Source organism: Oryx dammah, unplaced genomic scaffold (genome assembly GCF_014754425.2).
Source record: "Oryx dammah isolate SB20612 unplaced genomic scaffold, SCBI_Odam_1.1 HiC_scaffold_28, whole genome shotgun sequence".
In the NCBI taxonomy this organism is placed as follows: Eukaryota; Metazoa; Chordata; class Mammalia; order Artiodactyla; family Bovidae; genus Oryx; species Oryx dammah.
Genome location: NW_024070212.1, coordinates 91,000,713 through 91,023,802, shown reverse-complemented (window position 1 = coordinate 91,023,802; position 23,090 = coordinate 91,000,713). Strand labels below are relative to the sequence as shown.

General features: G+C 47.5%; 1 protein-coding gene and 1 long non-coding RNA gene across 3 annotated transcripts in view; one reads left to right on the top strand and one right to left on the bottom strand.

Moving 5' to 3' along the window:
* Positions 1-307: 307 nt before the first annotated feature.
* LOC120856156 lies at positions 308-19,468 on the bottom strand. Its single transcript, XR_005719398.1, has 4 exons — positions 19,458-19,468; positions 15,680-15,684; positions 10,286-10,292; positions 308-385 (listed from the first exon to the last, which is right to left on the bottom strand). It is a non-coding gene; the product is annotated as an uncharacterized LOC120856156 (long non-coding RNA).
* PODN (podocan) overlaps positions 14,181-23,090 on the top strand; it is a 25,165-nt gene continuing 16,255 nt past the window's right edge. The window contains exons 1-2 of one of the 2 annotated variants that reach the window (XM_040231163.1): positions 14,181-14,299; positions 21,547-21,857. In XM_040231163.1, the coding sequence (XP_040087097.1) occupies positions 21,552-21,857 (306 nt within the window). In that variant the 5' untranslated portion in view covers positions 14,181-14,299; positions 21,547-21,551. Of the gene's footprint in view, positions 14,300-14,657; positions 14,810-21,546; positions 21,858-23,090 lie in introns of those variants that run through there. The other variant, XM_040231164.1, reaches the window with a different exon arrangement.

Below are 23,090 nucleotides of genomic sequence, written 5' to 3'. Positions count from 1 at the left end.
ATCTGGTGCTAAATCTATTCCCGAAAGCCAAGTTTCATATTTTGAAGAAAGTTTAAGAGACTTGGATAAATAAATTATCTTGGGGCTGGACAGTCTAGAAATATTAACAATCTCAAAACAACAAATAATAAATTTTCTTTCTTCTTCCTCACGGGCCTTTTTTCAAGGCAAATTGAAAATCACTGGCAATGTGAGTCTGGCTATGAAATGACAAAGTCTCCAGCTTCAGCCGCAGGCAAAGCTAAGCTGTAAAGAACTCCCTTTGCCTACCTTTGAAAATCAAGTTGAGATATATAGATATACATATATTTCATTGTTAGAACTTAGATTGAAACTACATATTGGGAAATAGCATGAAATTTGTTTTTAAATGGGTGTGACCAATCTCATTTTTCCTAAACCTTGGGTGAATAGAACCTGATGGTTTACTACTGCTTTGCTGAATTGCATACAACTGTGCATTGCAAAGTTAATACGGTAATTATGGTTTGGGGTAAAATTGAATTTTAGAATAAAATTAGGAATAGCAAAATCCAAAAACTATGTAAACAAAAGCTCTCATTTTGGTTATAAAGTACATTTGAGGATTCTTGTGCTGAAGATTCAATTTAAGTTTTCTTTGGGAGAACTAGGGAAGAAACAGAACACCAGTAGCTGGCCATATTTAGTGTTGTGCACTTAATGGCCTCAACCTATTTCCCAGTGACAATTTTTTAAATTCTGTATTGGAATTTTAAAAAAATCTTTAAAATTTTGCATTTCATGCCATCAAAGCAGTATTTTCTTCCCATATTAAAGAAATATGATCAAAGTTTGGGAGTAAATATCTATTTTTAAATGAATTTCTTTCTTGAAAAAATTCAGTGTATTAGAATCATAAAATGCTGCTGTGAAAAATAATTGAAGAAATGAGTTTGCTTTGACATGCACAATTTTCAAAGTATACTCTTGTATTACTTTAATTAAATTTGTAAAACTCTCTTTTCTTTGTTATAATTTTCCTTTTCCATATGTTTAGTTTATAGCCACATTTATCTTCCTAGATTTTCTAATGCTAATGCTGTTTCTATAATTCAGTAAGATATGGGGTAAAATAATGCTTTCAGAAGAATATTTAATAGAAAATTGCTCTTCCTCATCTCCTTTTTTAAAAAATTGTGTATCTTCTTTTTGTTCAGAGTTCTCTAAATGATAGAGAGTAAGAGAAACATTGGGGATTTACAATCTGAGTTATCTAGACTACTATTTACTGCTGCTGCTGCTGCTAAGTCGCTTCAGTCGTGTCCAACTCTGTGTGACCCCATAGAGGGCAGCCCACCAGGCTCCCCCATCCCTGGGATTCTCCAGGCAAGAACACTGGAGTGGGTTGCCATTTCCTTCTCCAGTGCATTGAAGTGAAAAGTCAAAGTGAAGTCACTCAGTCATGTCCGACTCTTAGCGACCCCATGGACTGCAGCCCACCAGGCTCCTCTGTCCATGGGATTTTCCAGGCAAGAGTGCTGAAGTGGGGTGCCATTGCCTTCTCTGACTATTTACTGCTACTTTCCCCTAATCAGTCACTACTAGTTCTTGGTTAGGGACGTGCTGTGTTGTGGTGGAAAGGGACTTGACTAGGAGTCAGGAGTCTTGTTTCTCTTAGGCAAATAAGTAAAGTCTGACAGTTTCTAACCTGTTAAAATAGGGCATTTATGATGGTCCCTAAGGCTCCTCTGCTCTGATAATCCTGTGAGTCTACTCAGAGCCCAGCAGAACTGTTTAGGAGTTATTCAGGCCACGCCTTTCTGCTGTAACACAATTACTTTACCCAAAGATGGGTCAGAGACAAAAAGCTGGGTGGTTTCAGTTGTTTGTTTAGATGTGCAGCATCTCTACTAATCAGATCAGCACTGTGGATCCCATAGCCCTTGGCCATTTAACTTTGCATGTTCTGCAACAAGCAGAACAGTATCTGGGAATGGGGCAATATGGTAAGTTAAGCCAGTATAAGTTGATTTCAGGTTTCCCAGGTGGCTAGGCAGTAAAGAATTCACCTGCCAATGCCAGAGCTGCAGGAGATGCGGGTTCGATCCCCGGGCCAGGAAGATCCGCTGGAAGAGGAAATGGCAACCAACTCCAGTATTCTTGCCTGAAGAATCCCATGGACAGAGGAGCCTGGCGGGCTACAGTCCATGAGGTCTCAAAGACTCATACATGACTGAAAATTTGGACAGGAGCACAAGTTGATCTCAAGTCCTGAAAATGAATTCAGAACACAGACTTACTTCCTAATCATGTTGGCTTTTTATTCTGTGAAGAAAAAAATACTTCAAGAAAAAAGTTCCGACAAAATGTCTGATTTACTTGTAGTTTGGATCTGCTGCATTATTCTGCTTCCTGTTGTTCAGGATAATAGGAGATATTTGTTATAGGCTTTAGGATGAACCTGAAAAAAAAAAAATGAAAAGAAAGGCCAAAACTGGTTCTTGGAGTAGAGATGTATCTATATTTAAGTGCAATTTATATTATTAAAAAAACTAAGATCATGGCATCCAGTCCCATCACTTCACGGCAAATAGATGGGGAAACAATGGAAACAGTGACAGACTATTTTCTTGGGCTCCAAAATCACTGCAGATGGTGACTGCAGCCATGAAATTAAAAGACTCTTGCTCCTTGGAAGAAAAGCTATCACAAACCTAGACAGCATATTAAAAAGCAGAGACATCACTTTGCCAACAAATGTCTGTCTAGTCAAAGTTTTTCCAGTAGTCATGTATGGATATGAAAATTGGACCATAAAGAAAGCTGAGTGCCAAAGAATTGATGTTTTTGAATTGTGGTGTTGGAGAAGACTCTTGAGAGTCCTTTGGATTGTAAGGAGATTCAACCAGTCCATCCTAAAGAAAATCAGTCCTGAATATTCACTGGAAGGACTGATGCTGAAGCTGAAGCTCCAATAATTTGGCCACCTGATGCAAAGAGCTGACTTATTGGAAAAGACCCTGATGCTGGGAAAGATAGAGGGCAGGAGGAGAAGGGGACAACAGAGGATGAGATGGTTGGATGGCATCACCAACTTGATGGACATGAGTTTGAGCAAGCTCTGGGAGTTGGTGATGGACAGGGAACCTTGGCATGCTGCAGTCCATGGGGTCACAAAGAGTCAGACACAACTGAGCGACTGAAAGCCTGCATGCCCTAGAGCCCATGCTCTGCAACAAAAGAAGTCACAGCAATGAGAAGCCCGTGTACTGCAACTAGAAATTAGCCCCCGCTGGTCACCATTAGAGGAAAATGCCCAGGCAGCAGCAAAGACCCAGCACAGCCAAAAACTGAACTGAACTGAACTGATATTATAATAAAAAAGTACTTGATAAAAATGTAGTAACAGTTTAATTTCTAGAGAAGCATCATTGCTTGGAGGAGAGAGGTTAACTGGCCTGAGTTAAAACTAATGCCATTACTGGTTTCGTTACTTGAGCAAGTTGAGCTTCAGTTACCTGACTTAGAAAGTGGAGATACTAATATTGACCTCCTAGGATTATTGAGAATCTAGAGAGATAACACGTAAAGTACCTAAATGAACGTTAGCTATACATCCTCAGTTCAGTTCAGTTCAGTCCCTCAGTCATGTCCGACTCTTTGCGGCCCCATGAATCACAGCACGCCACGCCTCCCTGTCCATCACCATCTCCCGGAGTTCACTCAGACTCATGTCCATCAAGTCAGTGATGCCATCCAGCCATCTTATCCTCTTTCGTCCCCTTCTCCCAATCCCTCCCAGCATCAGAGTCTTTTCCAATGAGTCAACTCTTCGCATGAGGTGGCCAAAGTACTGGAGTTTCAGCTTTAGCATCATTCCTTCCAAAGATATCCCAGGGCTGATCTCCTTTAGAATGGACTGGTTGGATCTCCTTGCAGTCCAAGGGACCCTCAAGAGTCTTCTCCAACGCCACAGTTCAAAAGCATCAGTTCTTTGGTGCTCAGCTTTCTTCACAGTCCAACTCTCACATCCATACATGACCACAGGAAAAACCATAGCCTTGACTAGACAGACCTTAGTCGGCTCTAGATTAGTGATCACACCATCATGATTACCTGAGCCGTGAAGATCTTTTTTGTACAGTTAGCTATACATCCTAGCCATTCTTAATTCCCTTACTGTAACTGCAAGTTCTCTTTTTCTCCCCTCCTTTTGCCTGTGATGTGCAATATGATGCCTATAGTTTTTTTCTTTTTTAATAATTTTATTTATTTATTTTTGGCTGTGCTGGGTCTTTGCTGCTGCCTGGGCTTTCTCTCTAGTAGTGGTGAGTGGGGCTACTTTCTAGTTGCAGTACATGGGTTTCTCATTGCCGTGGCTTCTCTTATTGCAGAGCATGGGCTCTAGGGCATACAGCTTTCAGTAGTTATGGTGTGTGGGCTCAGTGGCTGTGGTTCACAAGCTCGAGGGCACAGACTCAGTAGTTGTGCATGGGCTTAGTTGCTCTGAGGCATGTGGGATCTTCCTGAACCAGGGATCTAACCATGTCTCCTGCATAGGCAGGTGGGCTCTTTAGCACTGAGTCACCAAGGAAAGTCACTGTAGTTTTTTTGAATCTTTTCTCATTTGTTCATTCACTGAACAAATCTATCTTGAGTGCCTACTGTCTATAGAGTACCATATTAAGGGTAATGCTAGGCACTGGAGATAGCAGTGAGCTCCTCCCCTAATAGTGCTTACAGCCTAGTGGGAGAGACAGTCAGTCAAAGAATCATTATTACAGACTGATGTATTTTTCAGGAGATGATCAGGGTGCTGTGATGTAGAGTCACAGTGAGGGGCCACCTTTGAGACAGTGGTTGAGGGAGACATCTCTGAAGAGGTAATATTTAAGCTGAGATCTACAGGGTGAGGAATGAACCATGCAAAGAACCATTCAGGAAAGGATGGAAGATGCTTGGCTTGTTCTAGACATTGCAAGAGGGCCAATGTGAGTGGACTATAGTGACCTGGAAGGACAGCTCCAAGATGATGTTAGATAGACACACAGGAGCCAGTTATACTGGCATTTGTTCATTAAGGTAAGCCATTTGTGTTTCATTCTTTGTGCGTTTGGAAGCTTTTGAAGGTGTAGCACTACATATATTTATTTCTCACTCACGCTATATATCTGCTTTGCCATCATATCTTGTCTAGAACCCAGTCCGATGGAGCAGCAGCTTCTGTCTGGAGCACTGGGATTGTCAGGACCAAGTATGTTAAACAGCTGAAGTACGTGTTGACTCTTAAAATTACCTATAAGTGATGCTTATCACTTTTGCTCCCATTTAATTGTCCAAATAATGTCACAGGCCTCCTAACTTCACAATCTTACCATGTGCCAGAAGAAGGGCATGGAGTTGAACTATTTCTGAAGGAACTGATGACCGTAACCCAAGGGCTCTCAGCAGGGGAATGAAATGATTTAAACTGTCACCGTACCTGCTGTGAGGAGAATGCACTGGGCTACTGGGTTGGAGAATGGAAAGTGGCAGAAGACAGTGTCCTGGACTGGGGTGTCAGTGGTGGAGGTGCTGGTAGACGTGCAAATGCAGGCAGAGGTCGAGCTGACGGAACTTGGTGACCAGATGCAGGGGGCAGAATGATTTCCAGTGACTGGCCAGGTGAATGGTGGGTCATGACTGGAATGACGAAGGGACAGCAGATTTTAGGAGAGTGGTTGAAATAATAAGCTCCAGTTTTGAACTTGTTGTTAACTTTGAGGTGCCTGGAAATATTTCTTGGTAGAGACACCAAGGAGGCAGCTGGATTTATGAGACTGGAGCTCAGAGGCGAGGTCAGCTTGTAGATGTACATTTGGAGGTCTTGAGCAGGGGGTGGTGTGTAAAGCCACAGGAATGGATGGTATTGCCTGGGAAGGGGAGAGAGATCAGGTGGAGGAGGAGGATCTGTCAAGGGGAATGAGAACGAGGGATTAAAGAGGTGGAGGAAAATTTCGCGGGAAGAGAGTATAGCCTAAAAGTGGCAATTGTCGACTGTGTCCTATGCAGGTCGATCAGGACGCTATCTAAAATGTGTCTGCTGGATTAAACTTGGCAACATGGAAGTCACTGGTGATTACTGCAAAATTAGTTTCAGTGCTAGATTAGAACTGGTTTCATAAAGAGCTATGAATAATAAGGACAAAAAGTTCCATTGGGTAGTGATATGTTTGGTTTCCAAGTGATTAATAAAGAGCAAGTGCATTAGCTAATACTCTTAGTTCTAGATTAGGTCATCTTGCACATGCTGCTTCCTGTGCCCACCCTCACCATTCTCTCCCTCTTGTCCCCCGCCTGATCCACTTGGCCAATTCCTTTTCATTCTTCTCGTGTCTTAGCTTTCCTGAAGTTGTCCCTCTTTGCCACACACACACAAACCCACAAAGCAAGCAAGCAAACAGAAAAACTCCCAGGGCTGTAATCATTCCTTTGTAGTAATTTGTTTCCCACTGAACAGAGAGTTACTTAAGGGCAGAGACTGCATTTCATATATCCATTTGACACTTCAGCACAAAGTCTTGGCTTACTGTCATAAAGCGAATGAATGAGATAAGCTGAATAACAATTTTATATTCACAGGGGGCATTTTTGAAGATAAGAACCTCATCATAGAAGTGCATTCTCTATGACAATGACCTTCCGCTGTCCCGATGATGACAGAGAACATTAAAAATTCTTCAGCCGGACTTATCCGGCTCTTTCTTTGAAGATACTTCTAGCTTCTCAGGATAGCCTTTCAATTTAAGATTGAAGCAGCCTGAAGTAATCAGAAAAGTCAGTTTATCTGTAGTTTTAGTACATGTTTATAAAACAAAGTGGCTCAGTGGGTTCTGTGTACATTGAAATCTTAAGTCTTGTTGCCATACCTGTTCAGATGAATTCAAGATCTCAGATTTCTGTAACCCTTGCTGCATATGCAGAAGGACAATATTAGGAAGTTGAATGTGGAGGTGAGGGTGGAGGAGTCACAGAGGTGTGATCAGAAGAATCTCAGATCAGATTCTGTCTGTCTCCTGGAAGCTAAGCTGCTGGTGGTAGTGGTTTAGTTGCTAAATCATGTCTGACTCTTGTGACCCCATAGACTGTAGCCCACCAGGCTGCTCTGTCTATGGGATTTTCCAAGCAAGATACTGGAGTGGGTTGCCATTTCCTTCTCTAGGAAGCTAAGTTAGCTCAAGGCTTTAAGCCTTGCCAGACTCAAGTTTCCTCTTCTGCACAAGGTGGGCAATGCTCATATTTTTTTTTTAAATAGTCTGTGAATACCTTGAAGGTAGAAACTCTGTTATTCATCTCTGCCTCTAGTATTAATACTATGTCTACCAGAGGAAGCATCAGTAAAGGTTGCTCGAACAAATGAAGAGCAGACAACAATCCATTAAAGTTCTTTTAAAATTGTAATATACCTTGTAAAAGGTTCAGTCACATATAAACATAAAATCCTTCTGTTTTCTTCATGTGTTACCTTAGAAAAAAGAAATATGAAATTAAATCCTGTAATTAACTTTAGCAATTAAACTTCAGAAATTATTTCAATTATTTCAGAAAATAATACATCTAGAGCAGCCTGGTATGGTGGGAAAACTTGAGGCCTATCTGATGAGTGTTTTGGTCCTAACTCTGACATGGTGGCTCAGCGGTAAAGAATCTGCCTGCAATACAGGAGACAGGAGACATGGGTTCGATCCCTGGGTCAGGAAGATCCCCTGGAGGAAGGCATGGCAACCCTCCCCCTGGCCTCGCCCCGAGTATTCTTGCTGAGAGAATCCCATGGACAGTGGAACCTAGCGGGCTATATAGTCTATAGCATCACAGAGTCCGGCATGTCTGTGACTGAGCCTGCAGGCACTGGCGCGTGAACATTGGGACCTTCCCTGCGGTGATAATGATTCTGAGCGTGTGTCTCCCTCTCTAAAACAGGAATAATAATGCCTGCCTTGCTGATTGTGAGGATTAGCAATTGTCGCTGTAAAATGTCAGGTAACTCAGTGGATGGTGCCTAATGTTATTTGAAAAATTTTTTTAACATGAAGGAATTTATTCATTGGAACCTTTTATGATAATCCTTTGAGTTCAGATAATCAGCTGACTTCAAGATTGGGGAAAGTTTTCATTTCTCATCTTTACATTTTCAAACTTCATGAAAATTTAATAGTCTTTGTAACTCAGTGAATGAATATAGAATTATTTAGACTTTCAGAAGGTTTTCATTTCAGCCAAAGATTATGGTTCTAGCTGTCCGTGGCATGGTTGCTTTTTGAACACAAAGAAGTTGCTTGATCTTATTGACTAGGGAGAAGAAGGTAATCAGCCAGATTGTAACTCTGTGTAACTTACTCTGTGGGATTGAGTTTGTTTAGAGACCGCACTGATATCAATTAGGAATTTGGGGTATACTACTACATAGCTAATAAGGGTCCTCAAAGATTTATGTGCTATCAGGAACCACAGCCATGTCTGGCCAAATTTTAGAGTTTTTCTCAATAAAGAGTTACAAAATCTATTGGAAGGGTCCAGTATTAATATCTATCTGGAGACTGCTGCAAACAAATGGCTCTTTAGTTCTTGGTAAGAACAGAGAATATTGGGCCAGATTTCTGGCCCTTAAGAAATGTGGCGTCTGATTCCATTTGGCAGGAAGTTTAATCTGGTATGGAACTTTAGCCAGACTTCTTGGAGAAATATTTTTTTTTAATGTAACACATCCAAAACTTATTGCAAGAAGTGGTGTCCATTTAGTCTATCTACGCTATTAATAGTCATTTAAATACTTCGTAAATATTCACAGTGCTGTTTTCAGCAGCGTGTAATAAATGCTTGACCTTTTGGTTCCTGGATTTGTGGCCATAATCTTTTATGTAAAATAGGGGGAAATTCATTGTAGTCTGTTGTTCATTTAAATTGCAAGCAGAGAAGCAGTAAGTGCTACAGTTTCCTAACCAGCTACCAAACAGTAAGTTTTCTTTTTCCTTACAAGTTATTGTATAATTTGCCTTTAAGAATATGGCACCTTCTATAGTATATAGAACACTTGGTTCAAGATGAAACACCTCATTTAGAACAGGAATATATGGAAAAGAATTTCAGACAGGAAGGCAGAGCCATATAAGAGAAAGGTTGACTTAGGCAGACTGAAAGGAGCCTTCCACTTGGCAAAATGATACCCAAAGGCAGGGCGTGATAACAGTTCACAAATATTTGAAAGATGGAAAGACCAAAGGGGAGGAGATTATTTTGCTTACTTTTAGAAATAATGGGAAGAAATATAGAAGGGAAATTTCAGACAGAATCAGTTGAATCTCCTGCCAGTAAAAACTGGTCACGAAAGGACTGAAAGCTCCAACCACAGAGAAGTTCCTAAACAAATCTGGCAAATCAGAGCATTTCATTAGAAGATGTACCTTAACAGTGGCAGAAAAAGCATCTGAATGGGAGATAATATTTTATTGACAGTCACTCTTTTGAGGATTTCTCCTCTTCCCATTTATCAAAATATTTCTTCTATGTATCATAAAGAAGACTTTGACATGTTTTTATATTTACTTGCATATACCCTGACTTAGAGTATATAAAGTCTGTATATTGTCACCCTGCTTATTTAACTTATATGCAGAGTACATCATGAGAAACGCTGGGCTAGAAGAAGCACAAGCTGGAATCAAGATTGCCGGGAGAAATATCAATAACCTCAGATATGAAGATGGCACCACCCTTATGGCAGAAAGTGAAGAGGAACTAAAAAGCCTCTTGATGAAAGTGAAAGAGGAGAGTGAAAAAGTTGGCTTAAAGCTCAACATTCAGAAAACTAAGATCATGGCATCTGGTCCCATCACTTCATGGGAAATAGATGGGGAAACAGTGGAAACAGTGTCAGACTTTATTTTGGGGGGGCTCCAAAATCACTGCAGATGGTGACTGCAGCCATGAAATTAAAAGATGCTTGCTCCTTGGAAGGAAAGTTATGACCAACCTAGATAGCATATTCAAAAGCAGAGACATTACTTTGCTGACTAAGGTCCGTCTAGTCAAGGCTATGGTTTTTCCTGTGGTCATGTATGGATGTGAGAGTTGGACTGTGAAGAAGGCTGAGCGCTGAAGAATTGATGCTTTTGAACTGTGGTGTTAGAGAAGACTCTTGAGAGACTCTTGAAGTCCCTTGGACTGCAAGGAGATCCAACTAGTCCATTCTAAAAGAGATCAATCCTGGGTATTCTTTGGAAGGACTGATGCTAAAACTCCAATACTTTGGCCACCTCATGTGAAGAGTTGACTCATTGGGAAAGACTCTGATGCTGGGAGGGATTGGGAGCAGGAGGAGAAGGGGATGACAGAGGATGAGATGGCTGGATGGCATCACTGAATCAATGGACATGAGTTTGGGTGGACTCTGGGAGTTGGTGATGGACAGGGAGGCCTGGCGTGCTGCGACTCATGGGGTTGCAAAGAGTCGGACATGACTGAGTGACTGAACTTAACTGAACTGAACCCTGACTTATTAGATATCTTCAGAAGAAACAGAAAGAAATGAGTATTTAGAAGCTTTTAAGTTTCCACAGTGTAAAAGTAGCCTCACTTTTTGTTTGTTTTTAGTTTGCATTTTATTTAGCTTAAGTTAGTAGAATCTGAAAGCCACCAAATGGTAGCTGCAATATAAGAGACAACTCTCACTGGATTTGGGACCTGAAAGCCCAAGTTTGAATTCTGGATCAAGTACATACTTATTAGCTGATCACCTGAGCAAGTTAGTTATCCCCGCTGAGCATCAATTTCCTAAAAATTGGGGAATTTTAGGAATAAAGGGGGACAATAATCCCATCATGCTTGGGAAGATTAAGTGAAATGATGTGTGGGAGAATGCTGTGTAGTATGAACCAGTTTTAGTTTTCTGTTTGTGTTTTTTTTTATTGCTACTGTGACACATTACCACTAATTTAGTGGCTTAACTTGACACATATTTATTATCCCACAATTCTGTAGCTCAGAAGTCTGGGTGGGTTCAGCTGGTTTCTCTGCTCCAGTTCTCATCAGGCAGAAGCCAAGGTGTTGGCTCCCCTGAGCTTTCATCTGGAGGTTCTGGGAGAGGATCTGCTTCCATGCTCATTCAGGATGTTGGCAGAATTTGGCTGCCTGTTGCTGTGGAACTGAAGTATCTGTATCTGTGCTGGCAGCCTGGGATTGTTCTCAGCTTCTAGAGGCTGCCTACATTCCCTTCATCTCTAAAGCTAGTCAAGTCCTTGCATTTCAGGTCTCTCTGATCTCCCCTTCTGCCTCACCTCCTACCTCCAGCCAGGAAAAGTTCTCTGCTTTTAAGAGCTCATGTGATTAGGTTTGAATCATCTGGCCAATCCAGGATAATCTCCTTATTTTAAGGTCTATAACTTTAAAACATATCTGCAAAGTCCTTTTTGTCATATAATGTAACTAGGGATTAGTGTATGGACATCGTTGTGGTTCATTCTGCCTACTACAATGATGCTATTTTAGGGCTAGAAAGGGGCCTTACAGAACATGAGATGAGGTTCTTGCCCTGGAGGGTTTACAATCCAGGGGGAAAGAGATGAGAAACATAATATTCAGCAAGAAAAGTCCAATAATAAAGAGTTTGCATGGAATGTTATAGGAGCCCAGAAGACTTTTTCTGTACCTGACTTGGCCTGTGGTTTTTTTCATCATTCCTTGCTTATCTTTTGATGTTTTTTTATCACGATCCTTCAGATGGAATCCATATATACAGAAACCACCATGCAATTTAATTTCTAAATGTCCAGAAAATTAAGCTGCTGCCATAGATCAGTCTTTACTCTGCTATTTAATAAGGAAAGATCTTGAGGTTTTGAGTAAGAGGAGTTATTTTCTTCTCTGATGATGAAGTAATATAACACCACTTTATCTTCCCTTACCTTGGTCCTGATTGCTTCTTTGTCCTCATCAGCTCCATCTTGAGTGCCTTCTAGTCCTTCATTCCCAGCTCTCTCTGCCCCTGTGTACATCTTACTCCTCCCCTCTTTCGAGTTTTCTTGTTTTGTATTGTTTTGAATTAGAAGACACCCAGGGCCATGTGGAGGTTTCTGTTTAATTCTCGCTACTTGTCCTTCCTGCTTTAACAACATTTCCTGGATGTTTAGTTGGATCTCAGTGATAGTTTTTTAATAATATCAGCTGCTGTTTATGGAATGCTGACCATGTGCCAAAGGCTGTGCAGAGTCCTGTACTTCTATCTTCTCATCTAATTTAAACATTCTGTGAGGTATAGGCAATATCTTTATTTGAACCCAGATCTAAATCCAAAGCCTGTACTTGACACCAGGCACTCTAGGAATAGCAGTAGCTGAAAAGGAGGGGCAGCAGGAAGGCACCAAAGCCGCACAAGCAGATTCAGAAACCTCAAGTCTCAAATTCCGCTCTGTCTTTACGGCCCTTGTGCAGGTTAGAGGATCTGCTTCTAGAACACCAGGATTGTCTCCATTTTCCACTGGAAACACTCAGAGTGGTTCAGACAGATGATCTGAGCGTGTGCCTACAGCACTGGGCCGCCACAGAGCCTGTGTGAGCCCCAGCTTGGCATCCCACTGAAGAGCCTACTTCTCTGAGGGGAGGGGAGGGGGTAGGCGGGGCATGCAGTGTGCCCTGTGGCTGGAGAATACCTTCCCTACCAGGCTGCAGTGATTAAAATCTCCATAAATTTAACACACTCGGTGCTCAGCATATGTGCTGATTCAAGAAGGCAGTCTTTAGTTGCTGTGTATTCCCACAGCAGAATCTGCTGTTCTAGCTCCACTGAACTAGGCTTAATGTTGAGAAGACATGAGATGCAGCTCTGGGTTGGCTCCTGCCCAAGCCTGTGAATCATACCAACTCTCTTAAGTTTAAGCTCAGAGAGAACTGGAATTTGAGGCCAAAGAAGGCAAAAATATTTCCCTTTCCCATTCTTGAGTTCTTGATGTAATGGAAACAGACAGTCCTGGGTTCAAATCCAGGCTCTGCACTTGCCTGCTTAAGTTACCTGCTGATCTCCATCATGGAAAGAACTTCAGTTGTGGAGGAAAGGACACCTGGCCATTTTATGCAGTCATTTATCCTTTCTAAGGATGTCTCTGTATCTGTAAACAGAGGCAGTAGCAGTTCTTACCTTACGGGGTTGTAAAGGTTAGAGAGTAACGCCTGTGGTGCAATCAGGATCCAGTAGCAGCTGCAGTGAAAGGTCTGGAGCCTTTACATGAGCTGTTCATTCATTCAGGGCTCTGGCAATTGAAGTTGAACAAGTAGTCCCAAGTTTGAGTTACTTATCCTTTCCCCTCTGCAGCAGGAGGGCAGCCAGGTAAGGTAGCTGTGAGTGCTCTGCCACAGGCCAGGGCAGGTATGGGGGAGAGCCTTGTTAGGCAGTGGAAGTGCCAAGTACCACCTAACCTAGCCTGATCGTGTTCCACCGCCAAAGACCCTGGCGCCAAACAATGTTGCTTCAGCTGCTAGTAGTTAATACTCCTTGACTTGGAAACGTCTTCAGCTCCTGGGAGCAGTATGGTGCCACGATGGCTCACGGCTCACCCCCTTAGTCTCTCTGCGACTGGGATTCCTATGCACCCTACTCTCAGCCCAATTTACCGTCCTTCAAGGCTCACCAGGCTGTGGGCGCAGGGCCAAGGTGTAGGGAGGAGGCTTGTGGGGGGGAACTCTTCCGGGAAGGGGCACAGCAGTGTGTTGGCTCGCTGCCCAGTTAGCCACGGCCCAAGACCCCAAGGTAGGAGAGTGAACGGAAAGGTACTCTTGCCTGGAGCGGTTGCAAAATCCTCTCCCCGGAGGGAGGTAGAGCTCAGACGCGCTTGGTGGAAGGGGCCCGCTCTCCCGCCCGCCCTTCAGGTGCTGGGGCCTGGAGGGGGTCCGGTTCCACGTGGGAAAGCTGGGAACTAGGAAGCGTCGCAGGCTAGGCACCCCGCCTTCCCAGTCTCCTAGAGAGGGGTGGGGGCGTGGTACGGCGGCCCCGCCAGGGCGGAGAAGGGTGAGGGGTCTGTGCGGCGCCTCTTCCTCCGGGGGAAGTGGGGCTCAGCCCGGTCCAACGCCGGGAGGGGCAGGCCCTCCCCTGCCCGCGCCTGCCGGGACCCTACGCCTGTGTCCGGAGGAGGCCGGCGTCCAGCAGATGCACGCGGGGGGGTGGGGCCGGGGGAGAGGCGGGGAGGAGAGAATCCACAACAAAACTTGCGTCGGTCGCCGAGCGCACGGCTCGACTTGAATGGAAGGAGCCCACGCCCGCGGAGCGCAGCCGAGACTCGGGAGAGCGCGGTCGGCCGGCGGGGCGCAGCAGGTACCGGGCGCAGGCGGCCGGGTGGGCCGAGGGCCGGGACCTGGCTGGGCAGCGGACTCGAACTTCCAGCCCTGGTACGACGGCCCCAGCAGCTGGCCCGGAGGGGCCGCGCATCTCGCCCCCTCAGTCAGAGCCCTACCCGGAGGGCGCAGCCGAAGAGATCTGCCTCAGGGGGCGCGACCCTCCGCGATCCCGACCTGGCAGGGGCCTGTTCTCATCTCCGGCGGGAGGCTGGTCCCAGCCCCGGCCCCTCCCGCTGCGCACATCTGGAAAGAATCTGCGGGCGGATGGGAGGGGGGAGTGGAAGGACGCGCGCAGGCGACAGGGAACGCAGGGGGCAGGTGGAACCGGGGAGGGTAGAGGAGCCCTGTACTTGGAGCCTGGTCGCTGAGTATGCCCGTGTCTTTTCACGTCAGATCATCCCAGGTAGCCCACTCTTCGACCCCTTTACAGACAGAGAAACTGAGGCCTGAAGCGGGGCAGAGATCTGCTCCCAGAACGCGCGGACAGGTGAGGCGGAGCCGCGCGTCCCTGTGCCAAGCCGCTCTGGGCTTGGCTTCTCAGCCCCGCGCCGCGCAGTCGCTGAGCCAGAGCTCTCAGCTGGGGCCCTGGTGTCTGTCCGTCTATCCGGCTGCCTCCCCGCTGGGACAGCGGGACTGAGAAGGGGGTTGAGAGATGGCGGCGGAGTGCAGGGTCCGGGGCGAGGCCGGCGCGCCGCGGCGAAGGCGCTCAAAGCTCCCAGGCTGCAGGTCCTTAAACCTCCAGGCTGGCCTGGGCGGGGGATGCGATCCGGCATTAGAATACCTGATGCGCCGTCAGGTGGAAGAGGGGGCGGCGGCGAGCTGCTGGTGGCCTCCGGGCCTGGGGCTGAGGCTGGGGGTGGGCGGTAGCTGCAGCCTGAAGTTCAGGAGAGGAGCAGACGCAAGCGTGCTTGCGGCAATGATCGTCCGGATCCGAGTCCGGGATGCCCAGAAGGATGCGCACCCTGCACCTTGCAGAGCATCATGGAAAGATGGAGGGCCACACAAACTGGAGCGTCTACCCTTGGACTTCAAGCTGGTCCGGGAAAGTGATGCTGTGGTCAACCCAGCTACAGAAGGCCCCACTGGGAGCCCCTGGAAGGTCATATCCCCTTTTAGGGTCCAGGGCCAGCCTATTCAAGTTAAGAAATGTCAGATTCACATGAATGCTTTCATGAAATCTTGAGGGAGCATCTTTGTCCCTTCTATCTGAATCTTGGGACAGGGGTGACTTAATGGTTGCACCTTTAGGCCTGGTAAAGTCCTGCATAAGAGCTCTGACCATGATCTGCTTAGAACCCTTGATAGCTCCCTATCAGCAACCCCTTAGCAGAGTGCCTGATGCCCTTGGAAACTTGACTTTTCCTTCCCTGTTTACCCTTCCTTAAACACACCTCCCTCTTTACCCTCCCCACATTGTGCCTTTGCTCATGGCTTGCCCTCTGCCTTGAGTGCTTTTTCCTCCCCTTTGTCCACCAGGAGAATCTCTGCTCAGTCTTCAGGACCGGCCCAAGGCTCTGAGCAGGAATCAGAAGACACAAAATCTAATCCTGGCCTTGCCTTTAAAATACTAATGAGTAAACTGAGGAAATCAGACCAGATAATAATAATGTAGATCTTTCCAAGTCTGCCTTTTACAAATACATTCCTTCATTCAGCAGACATTTCCTGAGCACCTGCTCCTTGCCTAGGGAGTCAGGGAAAGCTCAGCTGAGCCCTGAAGGGTGCTGTGGGAACGTCACGGAACTCCCTAACCCAGCAGGAGCGGCTTCCCAAGGCAAAAGCATTAGAGTAGCTGCTTGCTGGGAATGGACAACAGTGGGAGCCTCTTTGTGCTTTAGTTTTCTCCTCTGCAAAGTAGGAAGACTAATTCTTAGTCTTGGGATTTCTGTTGTAGTCAGTAAGATACAGCTTTGGGGGCTCATCACAGGGCAGATTCTCAGCAAATCTACACTGAATTTGAGTGGAGGAGGGAGGTGGTGCTGGGGGCTGAGGATTGACCTCCTGATTTGGATCTCCCTTCACTCTCCTTCTTCTAGTCCTGCCTTAACCCCTGATTTAAGCAGTTCTGGGCCTTAAGGTTTGGTTCCCAGGGGGTAGGGGTAGGTGGGTGACAGTGGGTTCCAGCTATTTCCACAGTAACAGTAACCCCAAGTATGTTGCTCTTGCTGGGTTCCAGCATCAGCTGGCCACGTCTTTTCATTGACTCCTTATGAGGAGCTCTTGTCTCATTGCCTAGACTAGTAAACAGAGGCTCAGAGCACTGAAGCGACTCATCCAGGTTCACACAGCAATTCAAATTGGAACAACTCCCACAGACTGAACTGTCCCTCTCGCCCAACAGTGGGAGCTCTGCTCATCAGGACTGCTCACTCTGGGGACTTCCAAAGCCTCGAAAAACTGTTTTTCCACACACAGGTCCAACATGGCTCAGCACAAAGAAGGGACTTGGGGGCTTATCTTGGTCCACGTTCTTAGAGAAACAAAACAAAAAAATTGAGACTCAGATGGGTCGATGATGTCACCAAAGTCACAAGCAAATGAGGTGATGGAACTGGAGCTACCCAGGATCCCAAGGCCCTCAGGGTGGCTGGCCAAGCTGGAAGAAGGGGGACAGAGAACCGGGGCCACCACTCTCCAAGCCCTGTCTGTTACTCCTCCCACTCCCTTGAAACCACCTCTTCCTCTCCATCCTGCAGCTCAGCAGCTCCCTCCGCCTAGACTAGTCTTATTATCCCTTGCATGCAGCACTGCACAGCCTCTATGAGCTCCCCGCTGGTCCCTCCGTAAGCCTGCCTATGCCACACTCCAGTTCTTCAATAACCTCTCATCTCTCCAAAGATAAGGCTTTCGACTTTTTTCTTGGCTTGGACCATGGCCACTGCTCCGTCCTCCAACCCCCACAGATACTCTAGTGAGCTTTGTAGAGGTCACGTGAGTGCTCTTGCCCCAGGGCCTTTGCACAGACTGACCCCCTTGCTTGTATCACCCATTTCCTTTTGCCTGATAGTCATCCTTCGTGGCTAGATAAAGCATTGCTTTTTCTTGAAGTCTTCTTGGCTTTGGATGTACTTAGGCCTCCTCTGGGCCCCTGTGGACTCTAGGTTCCCTCTATCACACCTCTGATGACACTGGTATTATAATACTCAATTTACACAAAATGTCTAGACCACCACTGACCAACAGAAATATGAGAACCATCAATGTAAGCCATGTGAGTGACATAAAATTTTCTAGAAGTCATGTTAAAAAGAGTAAAATGAAACAGGTAAAGCATTTTTTAAAAAATTAATTTATTTTTAACTGGAGGATAATTGCTTTACAATATTGTATTAGTTTCTGCCATATATCAACATAGTTATAAATATGCCATAGTTATAACATAAATCAGCCATAGTTATAAATATGTGCCCTCCTTGAACCTCCCTCCCACCTTCCACCGTGTCCCACCCCTCTAGGTAGTCACAGAGCACTGGGTTTGAGCTCTCTGTGTCATATAGCAAATTCCCACCCAGCTATCTATTTTACATACGATATTGTATATGTTTCAACGCTACTCTCTCTATTCATCCCATCCTCTCCTTCCCCCACAGTGTCCACAAGTGTGTTCTCTATGTCTGCATCTCCATTCAGTTCAGTTCAGTTCAGTTGCTCAGTCGTGTCCGACTCTTTGCAACCCCATGAACCGCAGCGTGTCAGGCCTCCCTGTCCATCACCAACTCCTGGAGCACACCCAAACCCATGTCCATTGAGTCAGTGATGCCATCCAATCATCTCATCCTCTGTCGTCCCCTTCTCCTCCTGCCCTCAATCTTTCCCAGCATCAGGGTCTTTTCCAACGAGTCAGCTCTTTGCATCAGGTGGCCAAAGTATTGGAGTTTCAGCTTCAACATCAGTCCTTCCAACGAACACCCAGGACTGATCTCCTTCAGGATGGACTGGTTGGATCTCTTTGCAGTCCAAGGGACTCTCCACTACTATCCTATAAATAGGTTCATCAGTACCATCTTTCTAGATTCCATATATATATGCATTAATATATGATAGAAACAGGCAAATTTTTAATAATTTAGCTCAAATATGCAAATATTGTCATATAATACTATAAAAAATAAATGAGATATTTTATGTTATTAATATTAATGAGATATTTTACATTTTTTGTACTATTTGGAATCTATATACACTACATTTTATACTTATAGCACCTCTCAGTTTAGTGTGGCCACATTTCAAGTGCTGATAGCCACATGCAGCCACCATATTGAGCAGTAGCTATGTGAGGATTTTAAGGGCAGCAGCCATACCTGAGTCACTTGTTTGGGTCCTGCGTGCCCAGCTGTGCTTGGCCCAGGGAAAGGCTCCATGGTTTTGTGGTTAAGACCCAGGCTGGGAACTTGGCCTTGCCACTTAACAGCTGTGTTGTATTGGCCAACCCCATTGGGCCTCAGCTGCTTATCTATAGTGTAGTGGTGATAACATTTTCAATCTGGTTTGTATGTTAATATAAATTAAATATTTGTATAGATACAGTGTACAGATCCTTACAGATGCAAAACTGAAGGTGAAGGAGGAGAACTAGTTGGTCTAGTGAGTGTATAAGATTTGTGGGGAGGATCCTTCTTGGCCTCCTGCCTTGATTGAGTCTGGGGCCTGTGCCTGTGCCCATACTTCACCTCCCAGAGTTTGGATCTACAGTGGGGTCCAACAGGCGGACAGGCAGGCTAGGGAGACTCAGGTGGCTCCAGGGGCTGGAAGTTTTGAGATAGCTGGAGGGTTATAACGTGCCCTGGGAATAACGGTCAGTAGGCTGGCCAAGGATTTATTGCCAATTTGGTCAGGGCATGAGGCAGAGGGATGTGGTAGGGCAGGCAGGGCCAGGCTGTAGCATGCATCCATCACTGCTGCTGATGGAGCCTGGGAGCCGTGTGTGCTTGGGCCCCCTGGTTCTCTGCTGCCTCAGGGGCCTGAGTCTGCCGAGGCCTTGTGGACCTACCTATGGGGTCAAGCTAGTCTGGCTGCCAGCTCTCTTCTCCCTCTTCACAGCTTTCTTTCTGGGGCCTTATGCCCCTTTTACAGGGCTCATGTAGGCTGGTGGGCAGTGGTTATTTTACTGGGGTCTGCTGCCTCTTGGAGACTAAGGGCAGGGACCTTATCTACTTTACCTGTATCCCCCAGGCCTAGCACAGGGCTAGATGGGGCCTCACCTTCGAGAGCTGGCTGAGCCAACGAGTGAGGTAAAGCAGTATCTGAAATACCGCAGCAGCCATGGGGCAGCAGAATTTGCTGAAGAATAGAATGTGCAAATCTTCAGTGAGGAGGTGGGCCTAGCACTGGACCAGAAAGGCGCAGTCAGGAGCTATGCACTGGAAGGGGAAGAAGCAGGGGGGTTCTGAAGCCGACAGTGTTGTGGTTGGGACATCAAAGGTGCCCGTGGATTGGATATTAGTGGTGGAGCTAACCAGCAGGGAGCTAACATTTATTGAGCACTTACTGTGTGCAGTACATGCATCCCACTGATTCTCACAGTCTCCGCAACAGGAGAGCTCTGTGCCACCCAGTTGGATGGGGAGGAATGTGAGATTTAGAGGGTGGCAAAGCTTGCCCAGAGTCACAGGACTGATGAGGACCAGAGCAGAGCTCACAGCCCCGTCTCTCTGGCTCAGAGCATGCCTGCTTAACCAGACATCAGTATCATCATCAAGTTCCCCGTTTGCTCAACCCTCCCAGACCCAGCATCTCATCAGAGCTTTCTAACCAATGGGCTGTGATCCCTGGGCTCATGGTGGGAAGAGATGCTCAGGCTGCAGAGTGGGTGCACCCAGGCTTGGACGCCTGTCATGTACCTGCGTTGGTAAGCATCACAATAGTGAGAGCAGCCTCATCATCCAGTGGGTGCTGGGGGCTTTGCATCTGCTCTCTTGCTGACTCCCTCCAGGAGTTCTGAGGTTAGATCTGTTATCTGCATTGTAAGATGAGGAAACAGGCTCAGCAAGGTCAGTGCCACCAAGCAGCAAAAGGGACCTAACCCCAGAGTCTGTGTACCAGAGCTACCACTTGTCCCAACTTACCACACGCCAGAGATGTTTGCTAAGTGAGGCTCTTAAAGGGAACTCCAGGGACCAGCCCAGAGCTAAGCCATGCCCATGGCTGCCTTGATGATGGAACCCCAGCATCTTCCTCAATGGCCCAAGGCCATCCCTCTACCTGCTCCTTGCTGCCTGAAGGGACCATGCTGGGGAGAGGTCTCTTGCAGGTGGCAGTTGATCACGTGAGCACCGCAGGTGCTGGTGAGGGCAGCTGAGGGTGCAAACACCAGAGACAGGACTTGAGGGTTTTTCAGGCAGTAGCGGCTCCATTCACTAATGACTACTCTGTGCACAGCATGCAGGGACAGAGAATGGCTCACAGCCCTGTGTGGAAGAAACACAAAACATCACATTTTCAACTCATGCCAAGCCCTGGGGGAATGAAGTAATACAGAGGCCTGCGGCATCTCATATGCCAGGAGACCTAACACTGGCGTTAGTTCTTGGAGAAACTGCCGATTGCACAAGAGGCAAGGGGGCGGTTCTGGGCAGAAGGAACAGCACATGCAAAGGCCTGGAGGGAGGAACACGAAACAGACAATAAGCAGGGCAGGTGAGTGTGGGAGCTGGAGGAGAGGCAGGGCCATGTCCTGAAGATCCTGGAATGGCAATCTGAGGTGCTAGGACACCTCAGACCTGTGGTGTCCCAGACCTGTTGCTGGCCCACCGTGACCTGTGGCTGCTCAACCAAGGACAGGCCCCTCCCAGCACTGCCTGTGCCAGGATAGCGAAAGCTCAGCCAAGTCCAAGCCAAGCCCTGCAAGTCCGAGCTCTTCCCAGGCCTCAGCTTTCCTTTCTGTGAAATGAGGGTACAGATCTCTTGAGGCCAGGCCCAGAGAGGGTTCTGGGAGGTTTTGCAGATCTGCTTAAGGACAGGGATTCAGCTCACCTGCCCCCAACTCCCAAACCTGCATCCCCCTCCCCAGCCGCCAGAGGGCAACGCTGATAAGGGGGTGTGGATGGGAGGGCTGCAGCCACCAGAGCTGGTGTGTGCAGAGGACAGGGTCCAGAGGGGCTCTGCCCTGTGGCGTGGAAGGCCCCAGCATGACTTCCATGGGCCCTAGTCCCTTGGCTGCGCTACCTGATGGGTTAAGTCAGCCCCGGCCTCTGGGTAAGTCTGAATTGACCCCTCCTGCAGGTACCATGGCCCAGGGCTGGGCGCTGCTGCTCCTGCTGCTGTTGCCGCGGCAGCTGGGAGTGTTGCTCGCCGTGAGGGCCCCAGGGTTTGGCCGAGGCGGCGCTCGCAGCCTGAGCCCCGAAGAGAATGAATTCTCGGAGGAGGGGCCGGTGCTAGTCCTGAGCCCTGAGGAGCCGGGGCGCGGCCCAGCCACCATCGGCTGCCCTCGAGACTGCGCCTGCTCCCAGGAGGGGGTCGTGGACTGCGGCGGCATCGACCTGCGCGAGTTCCCGGGGGACCTGCCTGAGCACACCAACCACCTGTCCTTGCAGGTGAGATTGGGACGCTGTGCCGATGGTCAGGGTCACCGGGGGCTGCCCCGCACATGGTGGCTCCCATCCTGGAACCACACCACCCCCACCACAGTCCTTGCCCGTGGCCTCCCACCCTCCGGACGCAGGGCGCTAGGGCAGGTCAGACAAAAGGATGGCTCCACCAGGGGCATCCCGGCTCTGACATCCCGGGCACAGAGCGCTGTGATGTTATGACCTGCTTTGTCTCGTGGGAGGAGTCTGGGCTGAGGCTGTCTGTAGAGTCCGGACCTGTCTGAGCTCCGACACAGACCTGCCCTCAGCTGACCCTCTGGGAAGACAGGGTACCTCAGACACCGTTACAGACCAGGAAAGTGAACACACAGCAGACCCCCGAGGAGGACCCTGGGGGCTCGAGGAGTCCAGCGCTGTCCCCAGCTGAGGCCCAGTCTAGATTTTAGAACCTCCCGAAGTGGGACACAGCATTCCAGATGAGAACTCTGGGGGCACTGATGTGACCGTAATCACCTTCATGTTGCCCTGAGGAACAGGGAGGGGCTGCCGCACCTGTTTCCAAAGGAGACCAGGCCCAGAGGAGGACAGTGACCGGCCCATGGTCACACCACCCCCGTGGGTCTGCACTGGCGGTGGTGGGAGCCCAAGAGCAAGGGACCCTGAGGGAAAGAGACACGCTGAGGACAGGCCTCACTGTAGGTTCATCCACCAAGAAGCTCCTGTGAACCAGCGCTATGCTTCTGGTCCTGTGTGGGCTGCTGGGCAAGCAGGGCGGTCTTGGACATGTATTGCCTGTGAGGTGCTCACTGTCTACCTGGGAGACAGAGACCTAAACAGGTAGAAAGAGCAGACAGAGGCTGAAGGACTGGTGCTGTGAGGCCAGAGCAGCTCCTAGTCCAGCCCCCAGTCCAACCCAGGAAAGCTTCTGGAGGAGGTGCTACCTGACCCAGGTATTAAAGCATCCCAAGGGGAAGTGGGGTCCCCTGGGCCGGGAACCAAAGGTGGGATTCTGGCTTGGGGAAGGGGAGAATGGGCTGGGGACACTTGTCACTAAGTGGGAACAGTTCTGGAGGGAAGACAGCATTCTAAGTTTGAACTGCCTGTGGATATCTGTGTGTGTGTGTGTGTGTGTGTGTGTGTGTGTGTACGCCTGCACTCTTAGACGGGGGGCCACACCTCTGCTGTGGTTACTGCTGTGCCTGCAACACTCGCACCTGGGCCTGGCTCAGAGCCAGTCCC